Source organism: Callorhinus ursinus, unplaced genomic scaffold (assembly GCF_003265705.2).
Source record: "Callorhinus ursinus isolate GAN/ISIS: 27379988/994484 unplaced genomic scaffold, GSC_fseal_2.0 scaffold20, whole genome shotgun sequence".
Classification (NCBI taxonomy): domain Eukaryota; kingdom Metazoa; phylum Chordata; class Mammalia; order Carnivora; family Otariidae; genus Callorhinus; species Callorhinus ursinus.
Window position 1 is genome coordinate 20,051,927 of NW_027397082.1, and position 20,113 is coordinate 20,072,039.

At 39.8% G+C, this 20,113-nt stretch overlaps 1 protein-coding gene across 5 annotated transcripts in view; it reads left to right on the plus strand.

Annotated features, from left to right (window-relative positions):
* DNMBP (dynamin binding protein) overlaps positions 1–20,113 on the plus strand; it is a 92,723-nt gene that overhangs the window by 13,382 nt on the left and 59,228 nt on the right. For 4 of the 5 annotated variants that reach the window (XR_012381688.1, XM_025880714.2, XM_073904318.1 and 1 more), the window contains exons 2-3: positions 16,547–16,701; positions 18,426–18,548. Coding sequence is in view for 4 of the 5 variants with exons in the window: in XM_025880714.2 (XP_025736499.1) it covers positions 16,557–16,701; positions 18,426–18,548 (268 nt within the window). In the remaining variant the exon portion in view is untranslated. Of the gene's footprint in view, positions 1–9,433; positions 9,595–16,546; positions 16,702–18,425; positions 18,549–20,113 lie in introns of all 5 variants that reach the window. The other variant, XM_073904319.1, reaches the window with a different exon arrangement.

Below are 20,113 nucleotides of genomic sequence, written 5' to 3' on the forward strand. Positions count from 1 at the left end.
GGTGTGTAAGTAACTCGTCCCATGTCACATAGCGTGATAGAAGGTGGGGCCAGAAATTGAACCTAGTTCTCTTTTTTATTTTAGTCTGAGCCCTTAACTGTTAAGAATATAGTTATTCCTTAATATAATTTGGTATGATTTCTCTTTTTAAATTTGCTCTTTATTGTAGCTCTGCCCAGTAAGGTCCATGTAATCAAACACTGTTTACTTACCCTACATCTGCAGCCCATAAAGGGTATAAAACACAAGTATAGAACGTTTTTAAAACATGAAGCACAGGAGGGGCACCTGGGTGGCACAGCTGGTTAAGCATCCGGCTCTTGGTTTCAGCTCAGGTCATGAGATCCAGCCTCATGTGGGGTTCTTCCCTTAGCACGGAATCTGCTTAAGACTCTCCCTCTCCGTTCGCCCCTCTTCCCTCAAATAAATAAATATTTAAAAAAACAAAAACAAAAACCATGAAGCACAGGAGAAACCATGGGGGAGGTGGTGCATGGGCAGAATAGGGAAGCTATTTAAATTTCTAACTTTTTTCAAGGCAGAATATTCATGTACGCCATCACTATTTTGCCGCAAGTATAGCAATTGCTGAAATAGGAAAGACACTCAATTTAAAAAATTGAGAAATAACTCACAAACCATAAAATTCACCTCTTAAAAAGTATACAGTTGAATGAGGTTTTTTAAAGTGTATTCACAAAATTGTGCAACCATGGCCACTATCTAATCCCAGAACATTTGCTTCACCCTATACTCATTAGCAGTCATTCCCCATTTCTTCCAGCTGAGACACTCATTTTCAAACCTATTGAATACCAAAACACATCCTAAGGTATGAAAAAGATTCTGAGACTATCTATCCACAATCCCGTTCTCTTTAACACAGATAATAATAGCAGCCAACAGCTATATAATGCTTAGTATGTGTAAGGTACTCTTCTAAGTGCCTTACATATATTCATTTCAATTTCACTATGACCCTAGCAGGTTCTATTATTAAACCCATTTTACAGAGGAGGAAATTAAGGCACAGAGGAGTTAAGTAACTTACCTCAAATCATATAATTCTAATAAGGGGTGGAGCTAGGATATAAATCTGGGCAGTCTGGCTTTGTACTCTGTGCTCTTTAATTATTACCTATGTTTTAAGCTGATTGTATTTATAGTTGAAAATGATATGAAGACCTTGAAAACGTTATGCTAAATGAAAAAAAAGTCACAAAAGACCACATACTGTATGATTCCATTTATATGAAATGTCCAGAATAGGCATATCTATACAGAGTATTTATAGAATAGTAATTTACAGAAAGTCAGTTACTGGTTGCCTGGGGCTGGAAGTGGGGCGGGGCGGCGGGGGGGACTGTTGGAGGGAAATAGGAAGTGACTGCTAATGGGTATGGAGTTTCTTTTTGAGATAGTGAAAATGTTCTAAAGTTGATAGTGGTGAAAGCTGCCCAACTGTGGGAAAATACTAAAATACATTGAATTGTATACTTTAAGTGGATAAATTGTATGTGAATTATAACTTAATAAACCTGTTTTTAAAGAAATGATATGGAAAGAAACAACCAGAATGATTTTCCTTAGAATACCTTTGTTTTCATCTGAAGAAAAATTATATGTATACACACACACACTCCCCCACCCTTTTTCCCCACTTTTATTTGGGGGTGCTCAGTCACTTGCAACCAGTTCTGATTCTAAGCATCTGCTTGCCTACTCAAACATTTCAGATGCTTCCAAGTACCTAAAAAATCAAAGTCCAACCCTCCCTAACCTGGAAGTGAGGCCCTATGAGACCCCATACAGCCCTGTGGAAAAGAATAGCATGATCATTGGGAATGTGACTATATATTTTGGTATATAACTTAAAGCAGTTCAGTGCGTTCAATCATTCATTCTGCAAATATTTATGGTGGGCCTGCTCTGTACCAGGCAGTGCTCTAGGTGCTTGATATACATACAATAAAATAGACAAAAAGAATCCTTGCCCTATAGAGTGTATAAGACATAAGGCCTAATCCTATAGGCTTTGTAGAGGAGGTATTATTTGAGTTGGATCTTAAAAGATAATAGTTTATCCAGATGGTAAGAGTTATATGTGTTTGATGGAAGAGTGAGGTGCCCAGCTGGTGCATTCAAAACATCTAGCATCTATATTGTGTCTTTTTAAAAAAATTTTTTTTAATTTTTTGGCTGTGCAACAAATAACTTTAAAATCTCAGTGGTTTATCCCAACAACCATTTGCTGTCATCATCCTGGGTCTGAAGTCTGGCTGCAGTTTGGCTGATCTAGGCTGGGCCAGGTAGAACTCAACGGGTTTTCATTTGGGTGCAAGTCTCTTTCCCCTTGTCTTCATTCTGGGGTCCTGGCTGAAGGGGCAGCAGCTTCCCAGGGCATGCTCATCTCATGGTGTGGGTTATTAGAGCACAAGGGGACAGGCCAAACCATAAAATATGGTTTAAAGCTTCTGCTCATGCCCTTTCCATGGCACTCCATTTGTCAAAGCAAATCACATGGCCAAGTCCAACAAAAATATGACAGGGAACTCTGCCCACAGTGGGAGGCACTGCACAATCACACAGCAAAGTGTTTGGATCCATAATTCTATTATAAAGAAGGTGATGAATTTTGAATAACAGTTTGATCTACAACAGTATATATTATAAACACAAGAAATAGCTGAACAAGGCATATAGCTGAATACAGAGGTGAATAGACATGGGGATGAAAATGACTAAAAGTTGTAAGGGTATGTCAAATGTGTTGCTAGAGGATTGGAACAAATGGTCAATTATGGTGCTCCTCTGATCTACCGATTCACTGATTCTTGGCTTGTTTTAGTTCTGTGTTGCTGCTATCAATTTTATTTCACAGCACTATGGTGTAAAGATGTTGACTATTTATTCATCTAAGTCATATTTTACCTATTCTAAGTTCCCTTCTGCCTGGCTGTTGGAAAATTTAATTTTGGACATCACTGGAGCCCTTCCTTCCCTGTACCCAGTAGTATCAGAGAGATTCCTGGATCTACATGGTAGAAACCTGGAGGAAGCTGTGTCTTCCGGCTACAGTGGTTGCCTCCCAATATTATGGGAAAACCTACTGTTGACATATACAAAATTCAGAGAGTTTAAAATTTAGAGTTAGAAAAAGATATTCTAACCTACAAACCGGAGAAGTTTAATACAAGACATTTGCAAATACAAAATGCTATGAAATGCTTCTTTGATGGAAAAACCAGTATCAGACTTATATTCTCACTGTAAACAACTATAAACCTGGGGAAAACATGAGGCAGCTGTTTTCAGGCATTAAACAATAGGCAGCACAGGTCTGTGATCCTTGAGAGAAAGGAAACACCAGATGAACCTCATATTCACCCTGGCTTTTTGCCTGGGGACATTTTCCCAAGTACAGCCCAGGGAAGTGGAGCAATGGTCTCACTGAACAGAGGAGGAAGAGATCAGAGTTTGGTGCTACCAAGAAGGCTGATTTGTAGGAGAGGGTACAGGAGGAGAGGGAGCAGCATATGGGTATAGGGGACAGGAATCTGCTCAAGGATTTCCCTCAGTTGCTTGGCCAAGGGCCAGGCTGGGCATGCACAGGGCAAGACTCTGTGAGACCTGACACAGAGTGGCTGCTGTGGGGCTGAGAGGTGAACAGAGACTGAGGCGGGCTCAGGGTGCTCAGCCCACCTCACCTGAGGGGGTCTCAGTGCCCAGAAATGTTGGAGTTCTAGTCCAGCCAGAGTGAGAGACCTTGATGAGCACTTAAGGCATTCATTTGGGGCCCCAGATAGGACCACTTTAGGAGTGAGAACAACACCCTAGAGTAAAGGCCGTACCTTAAGACTAGGGACAAAAACCAAAAGAGACCCACCCAATGTGGCATAAGACCAAACCTAACAGGATCAAAAGGATCTTCCAGTCATTTAACTGCTTATCAAATAAAAATTCAATACCCATTAAAGGAAAACAACATAATCTAGGCTTTGTACAGCATTTCATCCACAATATTTAGCATACAATAAAAATTACTGAAATATAAAGAAGTAAAAATATGACAAGTAAAAACGTGACCCATACTATAGAGAAAAAGATAGATGATGGCCCAGATGGTGGATTTAGCACACAAAGAATTTAAAGCAGCTGATGTAAATGTGTTCAGATATTTAAAAGAAGAGATGGACATAATTAATGAATAGATGGGGAACATTGGCAGAGAAATGGAACTACTAAAAAGAGCCAAATGGAAATTCTAGGACTGAAAAGTAGAATAGCTAAAATAAAGGTTAACTGGATGGATTTATGAGACCATGAGAGACATGCAGAAAAGAGAGGCCAATGAGTTAGAAGGCAGATAAGTAGAAGTTATCCAACCTAAAAGCCAAGAGCAAAAAGGTTGGGGACACGGGATGACAAAGCTATAATGACTGTGAGACAATATCAAGTAGTTGAACATATGTCTAATTGGAGTCCCATAAAGATGGGAGGGAGGACAAGGAAGAAATTATATTTGAAGAAATAATGACCACAATTTCCCCAAATTTTGCAACAAATATCAACCCACAATCCAAAAAACTCTGAACCTGAAACAGAAAATAGGAAGAAAACTACACCTGAGCACATTGTCTCACCTTCTGAAAACCAAACTTAAAGAGAAAAATTGTTGAGTAGCCAGAGGAAAAAAGATACATAGAGGAAGATATGAGAGTGAAAATGAGAGCGAAATAATATTTTCAGATAGGGGCGCCTGAATGGCACAGTCGGTTGGGCCGCCAACTCTTGGTTTTGGCTCAGGTCATGATTTCAGGGTCATGAGACTGAGTCCCATGTCAGGCTCTGCACTCAGCTTGACGTCTGCTTGGGATGTCTCCTTCCCCCCTCCCTCTCCCTCTGCCCCTCCCCCCACTCATGCATTTGCACACACGTCTCTCTCTCAAATCTTAAAAATATTTTCAGATAAATGAAAGCTGGGAGCATTTACTGCCAACAGACTTAATACTCTAAGAAATGCTAAAGGATGTTTTTTAGGCTGAAGGGAAATGATACCAGAAGGAAACTCAGATCTGTAGAAAGGAATAAAGAGCACTAGAAATGGTAATTATATAGGCAAATGTGAAAGACTTTTCTTTCTTAATTTATTTAAAAAAACAACTGACTGTTTACAACAAAAATGGCATTATGGGGCTTATATTGCATCAATTATTTACTGCTGTATAATAGATTATCTCCAAAGTTAATGGCTTAAAACAATAAATATTATCTTACAGTTTCTGTTGGTTGGGAATTCAAGAGTGGCTTAACTGAGTAGTTCTGGCTCAGTCTATCACGAGTTGCCATCAGGATATTCTCTGGGGCTGTATTCATCTGCAGTCTTGACTGGGCTCTAGGATCTCCTTCTAAGATCTTACGAGGCTGTTGACAGGAGGCCTCATTTTCACCATGTGGGCTTCCATAAAGCTGCCTGAGTGTCCTTACAACCTAGTCTTGGAAATCACACAATACCACCACATTCTGTAGTTTAGAAATGAGTCACTAGTAAAGCCCACAATCAAGAGGAGAGGGATCAGGCTCTTCTCTTTGAAGGGAGCAGTATCTAAAAATTTGTACAGATATTTTAAGACTACCACAAATATGTAGAGGAAGTATATATGACAAAAATAACACAAAGGACAGCATGGTGTGGTAAATGGCATTATACTGTTGTATAGTTCATACATTGTATGTGAAGTGGTATAATGTTAATTCTAATTAGATGCATATTGTAATTCCTAGAACAACCATTGAGAAATCCAGGGGTATAGCTAAGAAGCCAATAGAGGAAATGAAATGGATTACTAAAAAATATTTGACTACCTTGAAATAAGGCAGGCAGGAAGGAACAAACAAATGGGACAAGTAGAAAGCAAATGCCATATCAATAACATTAAATGTAAATCGTCTAAGTATTTTAACTTAAAAGTATAAGTGATCAGACTTAACTGTTTAAAAGAGAGGTATTTTAGAAATAAGTCAGAGAAAGACAGATACTGTGTGAACTCACTTATATGTGGAATCTAAAAAAAGCCAAACTCATAGAAACAGAGAGTAGAATGATGGTTGTCAGGGGCTGAGGAGTGGGAGAAATGGGAGGTTGTTGGTCATAGAGTACAAACTTCCAGTTATAAAATGAGTAAGTTCTGGGGATCTAATACACAGCATGATGACTGTAGTTAACACTGTATTATATACTTGAAAATTGCTAAAAGAGTAGATTTTAAGTGGTCTCACTGCAAAAAAATTCTAATATCGTGAGGTGATGGACATCTTAACTAATCTTATTGTCATCATTTTGCAATATATACATATATCAAATCACACTGTGTACCTTAAACTTACACAACGTCATATGTCAATGATATCTTCATAAAGGTGAAGGAAAAAAGAGATGTACTTTAAATATAAAGGCATAGATATGTTGAAAGTTAAAAAAAGTAGAAAAAGGTAAACCATGTAAACTGTAAGGAAAAAGCTGGCGTGACTATATTGATATCAGAGAAAGTAGAGCTCAAGATAAGAAGTGTTAACAAGATAAAGAGGGACATATTGTTATGATAAAAGAGTCAATTCATCAAAATGATTGAAAAATTCTAAATGTGCTAATAACAGAGCTTCAAAATACACGAAGCAAAACCAACAGAAGTAAAGAGAAGAACAAACAAATTTCATTAAGAGGAGTTTAATACCCCTCTCTCAGTATTGACAGAGCAAGTAGATAAAAATCAATAAGGATCTTCATGATCTAAATGCCACCATCAATCACCTTAACCTAACTGACACTTATAGAGCACTATTCTCAACAACAGCAGAAGTGTGCATAGAGCACTCACGAAGATAGAACCATATGCTGGGCCATAAAATATCTCAACTGAATTTAAAAAATAATACAAAGTACATTCCCTGACCACAACAGAATTAAACTGGAAATTAATAACAGAAAGATCACTGGATATATGGTGCATTTGGAAAGTAAACAATACACTTCTAAGTAACCCATAGTTAAAAGAAGAAATCATATGGGAAATTAGGCTTTTTGGTTGAATGAAAGTGAAAGCATCGTATCAGAATCTGTGGGATGCAGCTAAAGCACTGTGTAGAGGGAAATTCATAGCTTTAGATGCTTATTTTGAAAAAGAAGAAGGATTTAAAATCTATTGTCTAAGTCTTCACAGGAATGAGAAAAAGATGAATAAATTAAACCCAAGGTTGAAGCAGGGAAATAACAAAGATTAATAGAAGAAGAAATCAGTGAAACAGAAAACAAACAATAGACATTTAACAGTGCCAAAAGCTGATTCTTTGAAAAGATCCACAAAATTAATAACCTCCTAGCAAGACTAAGAAAAAAGGAGAGAAAACAAAAATTTCCAATATCATTACAGATCATACAGATATTAAAATATTAATAAAGGAATATTATGAACAACTATATGCCAACAAATTTGATGGCTTGGATTAAATGGACACATTTCTTGAAAAACGCAACTTACTAAAACTGAAACAAGAAGAAATGGAAAATTTGAATAGCCCTGTATCTGCTAAAAGTATTGGATATTTAATTAAAAACCCTTCCTTGAAGTTTGTAGGCCCAGGTTATTTTACTGATGAATTCTATCAAATATTTAAGGTTGAAACAATACCAGTCTCACATAGACTTTTTCAGAAAATAGAGAAAGGAACACTTCCCCATTCTTCATGTGGCTAGCCTATCCCATATACACAAATCTAACAAGGACATTTAAGGAAAAGAAGATTACAGACTAATCCTTTGGGAACATAGGTATAAAATCTTCAACAAAATAGTTGTTTTAAATAGACACTACCAGAAGATTCCATGTATACATTTTCCTTTCAAATTTAGTGGTTGTAGTTTCTATAAATGGCAAGTATTCGTTTTTGTTATTTGTTCATATAAAGCTGTTGTCCCTGTTTTCCATGGTGCTTGGATGGTGGTGCTCTTTGAAATGAGCTAAGTCACCCATCTTGAAAATGGTCTCAGCTACTTTTAATACCAGTTGGACAGCTTCTTTCCTCCCTATTTCTTCTTCCTCAGAATCTTTTGTTTTTAGAATTCCTTTTCTTATCCTTCCTTCTGAAATACCAAGAATATTTTATAAAGTAGGCTGAGAAACTCCTGTCTTTTTAAATCTTTTTCCTTAGCAAAAAACTAGCTTGTACTTGAAACAGATAAGGAAGAGAAACAAGATGCCTACCTTGCAGATCTTTGTAACGTTTATCCTCACAGTTTGGAACACTGGGTTAATACATTTTCTTGGCGTTCCCTGGAAACTGTCCTAAAAACTGCCTGTTCTCATACATTCGTGGTGCTCCTTGTTATCTGCAGTGTCACCCGAAAGTTTCATTTTAGTTTCATCTTCATCTGCACTTCTGCAAATGCTATCAGATCTGTTATCTGGCATTTATTATATACACAGCATAGCAGAGCTGTGAATTTTAATATATTGCTCAGCTGCTTAGCTCAGACATGTCCAGTGTATTTACTTATGAGTCAGTAATTCGTAAATTTCCACCCATAATTGAGATTCACGTGCCGTTTAAGAAATGGGCACCTGAGAGGATACTTCAGAAACTCTTAGGTTGACCCATCTGAAAATATTTCTTTAACGGAAATATCTTCAAACTTGGTAGGTCCTGAAATACTAACCTTGGGACCTTCGTCTACCAGTACAATTTTGTCAAAAAGACAAAATTGATGTAGAGATAGACAAGCACATTTTTTAAAAAGTAGCTACGACTTTTAGATGAGAAGAATTTGGTTTAAGTCCTGAAGTGGTGGAACGAAGGGCCTTTCTGCGATTGGCGGGAAGTCTGATCTATATCCTGTCCGTCTGCCGAGGTTGCGGCCTTCCAACTTGGGACCAATTTGAAACAAGCAAAATATAATATAAATTGTAAGGCAGTTTATGATAGCTGATTCCTTTTCTACCCTCATTACTCTGATCACCCTAAGTCAGAGCAGGCTTTTCATTTTTTTCTGTTGTCATCAGAAGAGCAGTAAGCAGAAGGTTCTGTTGCAGGAGGACAGGTTGACCCAGACTGTACTACTCAGCCTCATTGGGGACTCCATGATCAAGATGGATTCTACTTTTTCTCCTCATCCATTGCTGGGTCTCTGAGTAATCACCTGGCAGTGACTCTTGACCTTCTATCCAAGATGAACTCCAGTGGCATAAACCAGAAGGAGGAAATGCTGTTTTCCTAGCTTCTCTCATTTCCTTCCTGAAACAGATTTAAACTTCATTTTCTGACACCTCTGATCCCTTCACACAAAGCAAAGAGACTATTCTTTTTTAGCCCTGTATTGTCAAGAATAAGAGAACTGCACAATTGCTTTTTGAAGTTAAATATTATTTCTCATTGCCAGGACTTGAAATTTTTAAAATGGATTCCCATTCCCAAAAGGTAATGTTTCAGGTAATGCAAGACCTAAAGAAATTTCCACATGCTCATGAAAGCATATTCCTTTGAAGAAACCTATGCTGGAGAGTCCTGACAATGAAGACCCTCCTCCCCAGCTCTTGTCAGGTAGGCAGAGATGTACTTGTGTACGCCAGGGCTCCCCCTCTGCAGGAGCAAACAAGAAAGGAGAAACAGCAGTCCTTTGTTAAGGAAACCCCTTCAGAAATTTTGTTCTGGAATCCCAGAATTTAGACTTCTATGAATTGGGAAATATTAGGAAGAATATTGAAAGTGTCACCAGTGCTTTTTCAAAGAATAAATTTTCAAAACTCTCAAAGAATGCGTCCTACTTTCCTAGTAGTAAAATAGATGGCTCAGAGTTTCAAAACAAGAATTTAGAGTTTGGGTCCCATGCACCAAATCCATCAAGAGTGGGGCTATTTTTTTAGTGGAGTATTCCAGACATCAGTATCTTTATCAATATTTTTTGAAGCCTTCAAAATTACATCTCAGCTCTTATCTCTCACCTGGATTTACAGTGGTGGATTTAGAAAACTAATTTTATAGTTTTCCGTATTCTTGTTCCCCATTTTTTTTCATGCACAGTCCTCAGAACTCCCGAAAATACCTTTGGGCATGTATCCATCAGGGGCCTAGCAGAATATGGAAGGTACGCTCAAGTTGGGTCATTTGAGGAGGTCCTACTTAGAATGGAATGGACAAGTTTGGGGTATATAACAATCCCAGGCAGGCAGGAGAGCCACCCCAGGCCTGTAGGGGCAGGGAACTGGGAGCCAACTGATAGCCCAGCAGGGAAGTAGCCAGGGGAATAAATAGCCCCACCTTACCATCCTTCTACCTTCAGCTCTTCTGCTGTGTCACCTGTTGGCTAAACCCAACTGGAAGCCAGAGGCAAGGAGGCGCCTTGATGCAGTTCTTGTGGGTCAGCTCTGAGGAGCACAGTTGCAGAGGGCAGGGCAGAGGAAGGTGGAGGGCAGGCCTAGGAGGGAAATGCAAGACATCCAGCACATGATTTATTGTTCAGTGTCCTCCATCTCTACCAGGCTCAGCTCGTTTCTCAAAAAGACTGCTTTGGAAATGACTTTTTAAGCTGTGTAATATCAGTGTCAGGGTAAAAGTTGATAGTTTGTGATCTCAGGAGATTTTTCAGGAAGTATGTACAGACTTGTAGATATGTTGCTTATTAAACATGACCGAAGTTCCCCAGGCCTGCCTTCATGTCCTCTTGCTTGTATGACATTTTATTTTTTTTAAAGACTTTATTTAATGACATACATTTTAAAAACCCCTTGTTTACTGTGGGAAATATATGTAACATAAGAGATACCATTTTAACCACGTGTAAGTGCGCAGATCTGCGGCGCGCAGCACATTCGCGTTGCTGTGCGGCCATCACCACCAGTTTTTCATCTCCCCAGACTGACGACACTCTAGACCCGTTTCCCCCTCACCCCAGTCCCTGGGAACCACCGTTCGACTTTGTTTCTTTGTGTTTGACTGTTCTTGATACACCACGTAGGTGAAATCACACAGTATTTGTCTTCTTGTCACTTAGCATAATGTCTTCAAGGTTCATCATGTTCTAGCATGTGTCAGTCCTTCCTTTTTAAGGCTGAATGATATTCCATTAGTAGACTTGAGTGATTTGTCACTTGCATACAACACCCAGTGCTCATCATAAGTGCCCTCCTTAATCCCCATCACCTGTTTCACTCAAACCTACCCCCCCGCCCCCGCCGCTGCCCAACCTCCCCTCCAGTAACCGTCAGTTTGTTCTCTATAGTGAAGAGTCCGTTTCTTGGTTTGCCTTTTTTCCCCCATTACGTTCATTTGTTTTGTTTCTTAAATTCCACATGAGTTAAATCATATGGTATTTGTCTTTCTCTGATTTATTTCACTTAGCATAATACTGTCTAGCTCTATACATGTCGTGGCAAATAGCAAGATTTCATTTTTTTTAAAAAAGATTTTATTTGAGGGAGAACATGTTTGGGGAAAATGGTGGGGACTAAGCTAAGCTTCTTGGGGGCAGGAACTATATCTTGAATGTTCTTTGGTACATCACGGGCGTAAAACTGGATTAGGAGGTAGCTGTCACAGATATTAGTTGATAGAAAGTGTTAAAATATCCTTGAGTCACTAAAAAATGTCACTGTAGAGTTAAGAATCTCTCTGTCTCTCTTTTTTTCTCTATCTAACTGAAAGATAAGCCTGCATATCTCCTTCTGAGATTAATGGTCAAGTTATCTGCAGGTTTTTATTTTTCCCTGGGTAGGGTAGGTACTTTGGAATAGGAGTTGAGCTGTTTAGGACAATAGAGGAGAGTTGAATGCTCCTGTCAGCCACTGACAGGATTAGAGAATAAATATTTGAAGAATAGTGGGGTAAGTCTGCATGGGAATTTGACTGAGTCCATTAGGCTTGATAAATATTTGTTAAGTACGTGAATGAATTATAGAAAACAGGAAGACCTTGTGAATTTTTAAGCAACTGAACAATATGTAAAAATCAACAGTTTAAAAGATTAACCAGGTTCATTGACAGATTTGTGGGGAGAAATGAATTGTATCTTTGGCCGAGAAAAGAGGAAAATGACTTAACAACAACAAAATGTAAACGGATAATGACCCTTGTTAAGATCTATGTGCCCAGAGTGCTGGAGGGGAAAGTCTGTGGTTTATTTTGAAATGAATGCATCAAAATAAAAAAAAATATTTGCAATGTGTCAAGAAGTAACATGGATTGATAAATGGATAAAGAGAGATGAGGTGTGATAAAGTAACTGTGGTAAGATGTGAATGGTAGAATCTAGGTGGTGGATGTGAAATTCTTTCAACTTCACTGTTGGAAAATTTTTATAAGAAAATGGAGAACCAAAGAGAAGAAAATGGAAGTCTAGAAGATTTCTAAGGAAGAACCCAGTGAGATTTAAGAGAAGCGATGCTTGTAGGAAAACAAAACAAAACAAAACAAAACACATGGGCACTGGAGTCAAACAGACCTGAATTCTGGTTCTGGCTAAGCTGTGTAGTCGCTAGAGAGAGTTTAGATATACCGCCCAGGGGTAGCACTGGGATTTGAACCCGGGCACCCTGGCTCTAGAGCCTTGCTATCCACCTTGCAGTGCAGCCGTGATTCAAGCTTCTAGCCCAGTGTCTGGCACATAGTAGATTCTCAGATGGTAGCTGTTGCTATTAGTGTACCGTCGGCTGTAGAGAATGAAGAAGCCCACAGGAGTATTTGATCTGGAAGACTTATAGGACACTATTACACAAGCTGGAAGGTCAAATTGTTTGTGGAGAAGAGATGGTTAATTTCGTTTTAGATACGTGGAAGTAGAGATTTTGATACGAACAGTTTCGTATATTTTTCTAAAGTTTGGTAAATGATTTGCTCACTAAAACTTTAAAAGCATGTTATGTGTTGAGCACTGCTCTAGACCAGTGAGCAAAACAGACAAAAATCTCTTCCCTCGTAGGGTTCTATGTTCTAAAAGAGTTTGAAGAATTAAGGACCTTTCTCTCTCAAATGCAGAACGGAAATGTGGGCATTCACCAGTGAGAGAAGATGGTGTTTTCACAGCGGACTTCCCTGAGGTCCCTGACATCCTGCTCTATGGGCAGCCCTTTCCTCTGCTTTCTCTGATTTCCTCTGCAGTTCTTTTGCCTTCCATCTGGAGTTGGTGGAACAGCTTATATAATCTATTTATGATTAAGTTTCAAAATATCTGTCCAGGCCTCTAAAATGGCCCAGACAGGAACAATAACAGTTGCTTTTCACAGGGTATCCAGGGCAGAGAAGACGGAGATGAAATTCATGATATGCCACATAAAACAGAGGACATGAAGATCTCCGTTCTGGACGGACACACACACACGGACACACACACACACACACACACACACGCACACACGCGAATCCTGCACTTGAGCCAGACTCCGACTCCAGCACCCTTGCAGGGTGTTCCTCCGCGATTACGCACTCCTTCCCACAGGGTAGGAGGTCAGTCAGTAAAAGTATTCATTGAGCCAGACCCTCCTCTGCTTCTGAGTCATGTTCTGGTGCGTCAGAAAGGTTCTCAGGGAGAAGCTTTAACTCTTTCACATCACAGAGTTCACTCCTCAGTGTAATAGGGTCTCTCTCTCTCACATCCTAGAGATCTTATGCTAATTCTTTCTTTAACATTTCAGATAATGAGGTAATATATTTAGTCTGAGAGTGCGATGGAATTTGAGAAAATATACTAGAAGGAGGAAAATAATATCCACCATGGCCCAGCCTTGAGTTGTGTTAATAATATATGGATGGCCAAGAGGTTTGCAAAATATGCTTGTTTAAAAAAAATATTTATGACACCACCCTTACATGGAAATCTGACATCTGGCAACGTCAGCCATTTGGAGGACAGCCAGAAAATAAGAAAGGGGCCTCAGAGCACATGAAAAATAACTGTTGAAAAACTCTAACACATGTAGTTTACCACCAGAGAAGAGTTTGTTAGCATTTCCTTCGGAGCTTGTTTACTTTTTACGTATCTGGGAACTTCTAATAACTTGGGCGGCGTCTGTGTGGTCTTCTCTCCCCAGCAGAGAATAAACAGCCATCTAGAAAGAGGGTAGAAAAGCTGACTGGGGAGATAGCTGATAGCAGAAAGACCCAAAAGTTATACAGTCCTGGTGTTATGCATCACTGCACGGTATAGTAATGTGTGGTCTTAATAATGAACTTGCATCCATCAGTCAAAGACTAAATTAGATTCAGTGTCTTCCCATTGCAGAAGGCAGAGAGGTATAAAGTGTCTATTTTTAAACGTGATCAAAGCTAAACCAGGTTTTGACATGTTGAAATGGTCAATTCTCTGGTGTTTCTGTACTTGAAATAGCACTTTCTCTGGTGATGATCTTTCAGTGAGACAGATTTGAGCTTGTAGCTGACTATGGAAATAACGTTTAATAACTGCTAGCATTGATTGAGCACCTCCTGTCCCAGCCCCATCCTAGGGGCTTTCACACCAGCAGCATCTTGTCTCTTTGGGGACAGATCTGGGTTTCCATCTCCATTCCATCTCTGACTTACTGTGTGACCTTGCACAGATTACATCACCTCTCTGAACCCGTGTCCGCATCTGCAAAGTGGAAACCAATAATACACGATAGGATTGTTGTGAGGACTCAATGGAGGAAGTACATAGAACAGTGCGTGGCACATAGTAAGTGCTCAGGAAATACTAGGCATTGTTGTAATTATTTTGATCATTATCGTCATCCTCTTGATGATGCATATGAATGTATAATTATCCCCATTTTTCTGAACAGGAAGCTAACCCAGAGAGTTTAAAGAGTATGTCCAAGGTGAAATAACTAATAAACAGTTCAGCTGGCGTTTGAACCTTGGTCTCTGACTCCAGACACCTGGTTACTTTGCATTCACATTAAGCTGCCTCCTAAGCATGTGATTATAATTAGACTTTTATACTTAAAATACATGGTAGGAAAGGGCAGAGGACGTGGGGAATGTTACTGGCCACTTCTCTTTTCCACTGTGCACCCAAGTCATCTCATTATAGAAAAAAGTTCCAGTAACACAAAGATAAGCTCCTTTTACTCAATAGTACACATTACATACGCAGTGTTGAATTGGGTTGCATGATTCATTAAAATCTTAAAGGTACCCCACGTTCATATACTCAGTTATTCATCATATGCCTAACACGTTTGTCCACATCACTGTTTTCTTAGATAATAAACTCAATGGAGCTATAACCATGGTTTTGTTTTTTTAGCGCTTTTTGATTATCAGCATAGTTATATGTGAGATGAAAGTTAGAATCCTCATCGCTAACAACACCAGATAGATACTAGAGGTAAATAAAGGAGAATAGACTTGAGGCCTGGACACTATGGAGAGTGTCAGCTTCTCCGCGAGAAAGACCTAGGGAGAGAGGCTGCTAATCAGGGCTGATTGTTTACAGGTGAGCACATGCCTGCTGGTTCCTCCCCCCCTTTTTTCCATTTTTTTTTTAAAGATGTTATTTATTTATTTATTTGACAGAGACATAGCGAGAGAGGGAACACAAGCAGGGGGAGTGGGAGAGGGAGAAGCAGGCTTCCTGCTGAGCAGGGAGCCCGATGCGGGGCTCGATCCCAAGACTCTGGGATCATGACCTGAGCCGAAGGCAGACGCTTAACGACTGAGCCACCCAGGCGCCCCTAGTTCCTCCCTTTCTGTGGCTTAAACACGTACTTAGGCTCCCCAGGCACACATGTCAAGGTAAGAGACACATCAACTTAGCATAGCACAGACTCCATAGCAGTGTGAGGATACTATGCGAGCCTGGGCCATGGGTGTCTTTGAGCTGAAAACACATTCTTGGTCTGGTGTAGTGTATGTACTAGATCTTGTCTGGAGGTGTCATTTTTATAACACCCTTTCTTGTTCTTTTCATGGATTTTTACTTTTCAGTACATTTTAAATCTCTGCCTTTGAGGTGTGATCCCACATTCCTTCTTTTTTTTTTTTTTAGTAGGTAGGAGCCAGGCTGCCCTGGGCCTGAATCCTGGTCCTGCTGTTATGAACTCTGTGATCTTAGACAAATTAAGTTTTCTGAGCATACGTATCCTAATCTTTAAGATAGTTCTGGGGAAATAAATGAAATGCCATATTTAAAATCCCTGCTTTTGAAATACCACATCTTAAAAGTACCATATTGCCTGTACTTGAAAAATGTTAATTTTTCCTTATTGCCCTCTTCAGGCATATTGAGAAGTCTGCATTTCCCAACTTTGTACCTTTTCTGTCACTCATAGGTAAAGGTCACTTTTTTCCCCCCAATTCCAGAATTGCCTTGAGAATCAAATGAAAAGTGTATGAGGAAATTATTGTTTTTGTGAGATAGTACCTTAATTTCTTTAAAGTATAAAGTACAAACTTCTTACTTGCTTAGCTTTGACGTGATTCTAAGTGTCTATCTTAAGCTTTATCATTCTCAAGATATTGACCTATATTCCAATAGGTTAAATAGTTATGCTTTCCACTTTCTTTTGACCTGTCTTTCCAGGTTGTAAGACATGGAGGCTGGCTCAGTGGTCCGAGCCATCTTTGACTTCTGCCCTAGTGTATCCGAAGAACTACCGCTCTTCGTGGGAGATGTCATTGAAGTGTTGGCAGTGGTGGATGAATTTTGGCTTCTAGGAAGGAAAGAGGATGTTACAGGTGAGAGGCTCCTAATTCCTCGGATACAAAATAGACCACAAGCCCTCCCTTCTTTCCATATTAAAAATAAAGGTTAAATGGGAAGCCCAAGTCCGTAAACTTCAGAATCCTTTGTGTTTTTTTGTTATGTCTTTACTGTGGTTTCTACCAGTGAGGAGAGAATGTTTGTTATCGTTCCATCTCTCCTTATGGGTTCCTTCCAAAGGTTAAGATGGTTTGATACCAGCTGTCCCCAGCCCAGTTGTCTGTTCACATATTTACCTCCCCTCCCTGGGTCTTTATCCTTTGTGCTTAGCGCCATTGCTTTCCTTCTGAAAACACATGTTACTTCTTTATTCAGAACCCTGTTGTTTGCCTTTACTTTTCACTACCAGCCTTTATTTCTGATTTATGGAACTTAAGTCACTCTCCCCCATGTTTTCTCTGGCTGTCTTCCTCAAACATTTTCTACCCTTTCTTCAGCTCTTTTCAAGAGAGCATGATGCATCCTGTTCACTCCTTCCCAGATCCGTGGTCGGTCGAAATCTATTAAAGCTGCAACTGCCCTCGGCGGTTTCCTTTCTTCTAGTCTTTAAAGTCTATGTTAGCACCCGTTTCTTTCATTCATTAGCCTAGGGAAGGGTGGAAGTTTTTCCCCTACACTGTGCACCTGTGTTAAATCCAGTCCTTGACTTACATATATTTATGTAAGTCTGAGCTGGAGTTTGTTATATAGTCCTTTGAACAGACTCTGTTGACACTTACCCTACATTTGGGCAATAATAGATTATTTCCCAGTAGAAATGATGGCTCAGCTAAGACAAAAATGATGAATAAGAGTTAGGCGAAGAGGATAGACAGAGAGAATTGCTTGTCCAAAGGTCCTGGGCTGACAAAGAACATGGAGGGTCTGAGAAGAGTTGAGCGTGGCATGCGGTGTGAAAGGTTGAGGGAATGTGCTGGGCAGAGTAGAAGGAGCTGGATCGTGGGGGACAGAGGATGCCATGGTAAGGAGTTACGGAACGGGGTAACGGTACAGGTGCTTTATACATCCGGTGTGTAGTTGAGAAAGCTCGCTACTGCGGATTAGAAAATGATAGGAAAGGGCAGAGCCAGGGGCAGGGAGACCTACTGGGAGGTTGTTGCCATAACCCAGGTGAGACATGCTGCTGGCTTGGACCAAGGTGGTGGGTCTGGAGATAGGTGGAGGATACAAGAGATATCTAGAAGGTGGGATCCACTTTCTGGTGCTTTCCGACCGACAGGCCGTCTGTCTGTCTACTACTATCTATTAAAACCCTCCCCATCTTCGGACTCAAATGCAAGCTTTCTCATAAAATTTTTCATGTTCTTCCTGAAAGACTTTCTGCCTTCTCTAACTTCCACAGCAATTTGTGCACCTCCATTGTGTCACTAGATTTCCAAATGGAATTATTGCTGATGCCTGAATTAGATTTTAAGATCTTTGAGAGCCAAGACTTTACCTGTTTTTCCCTCTGCGCTGCGCCCTGTGTAGAGTGGCCCCCAATTAACGCTAATTAGATAGAATTGCATTCTCTATGCTCTGCATGTGTTAAATTTTGTGCACTGTACTTTTTCTATAGTAGATTCTCCAGTTATGAGTACTTAGTTTTCAATTCAGTGTCTGTAAATGGGCTCAGGAAAAAAAAAAAAAAAGCGATTTTGTCCTGGGACGCAGACAGAAAATGAGATTCCAGTATTAGAAATGTTTGCTTTCATTTCAGGGCAGTTCCCCAGCAGTTTTGTGGAAACTGTGACCATTCCCAGTCTAAAAGCAGGAGAGAGGCTGTTTGTCTGTGTCTGTGAATTTACATCCCAAGAATTGAACAGTCTTCCCCTCCATCGAGGTAAGTTGGCCATTCAAGAGTAGACTGTTTAATTTTTTAAAAGATTATTTATTTATTATTTATTTATTTGATAGAGAATGAGCATGAGCAGGGGGAGTGGCAGGCAGAGGGAGGAGCAGGCTCCCCGCTGAGCAGGGAGCCCAGTGCAGGACTCGATCCCAGGACCCTGAGATCATGACCTGAGCCGAAGGCAGACGCTTAACCGACTGAGCCACCCAGTGCCCCAAGAGTAGACTGTTTAAAGTAAGAATAGTTGGGGCGCCTGGGTGGCTTAGTTAAGCATCTGACCCTTGATTTCGGCTCCCATCATGATCTCAGGGTTGTGAGATGGAGTCCCACGTCAGGCTCCATGCTCAGTGGGGAGTTTGCTTCTGTCTCTCTCTCGCTCCCTCTGCCCCTCCCCACTTGCTCGCTCTTTCTCTCTCCCTAAAAAAAATAAAATAGAATTAGTGGAGTTGTTCCATTTTGACAACTAGGCCTTTTTTTTTTTAATTTTTAGAAGTGGCTAACCTCTGGAGTGTAATAGCAAGATTGTACTGACAATAATAATGCCTTATATTTGCATAGCATTTTATAATTTGCATAGCATTTTATAATTTCCACAGTATTTTCTCACAGATACATTCTCATCTGAGCCTTACCACAGTTTTGGGAGGTAGCAAAGTAGATACTATTAACTGCATTTAAGAAATAATGAAAATGAGATTCAAGGAATGTTACCTGCAGATGAGAACTTTTGGCCTCAGAAAGTAAAGTCATGTCACCTGATTGATTGTAAGTCCAGCATTCTCTTTCCACTGCCCCATATTGTAGCCACATTTCAGATTAAATTTATCTTTTTTTCCCTTAAAAACTGATATGACTTTGCTAGCAACATTACTATAAATGTATAAGAGTCAAGGAGGAGTTGTTGGTATGGAGATTAGTAGACAAATATAAAACAGCCCCATCTGGCTCCCTACCGTTAGGTAACGTTACCTTACTCATCTTTTGGTTTAAAGTTTAAAAGGAAGTGGTTTAACTTGGGTAGTCGTAGCCGTGTCGCAGTGACATCCCAAGTATTTCTCACTTCACTGATAGACATATGAACTTCTAAAGACGGACTATAAACCATTGCACCAAATATACTTAAGTCCACACATTTCTGCAGAAGCACAAAAACCAGTAGTATTCCGCAAACTGATGTTTATGATCAGTGTGATGTTGTGAGGACACCCAGCAAAGTGGTAGAATTTATTGGGCCTGGTTTCTTGATCTTCACGGGAAGGTTTGTGTGTGCGGACATTCTTCCAGGGAGATTCTTTTTGGAATTGGAATCACCAGGAGTCCTTCCAGCAGGTGTCACTCTCCTTTCCACAAAGCTGTCCAATTGTTTTGGACCGTTCCCTGTCTTTTAAGTTATATTTAAACTCAGAGACAAGGCTGTTTTTGTATGTCTTTTTTGGGAAAACGTCTATTCAGACCCTCTGCCCGGGTTTTAATCAGATTGTTTGTTTTTTTGGTGTTGGGTTATAGAAGTTCTTTATATATTTTGGATATTAACCCCTTATTGGAACTATCATTTG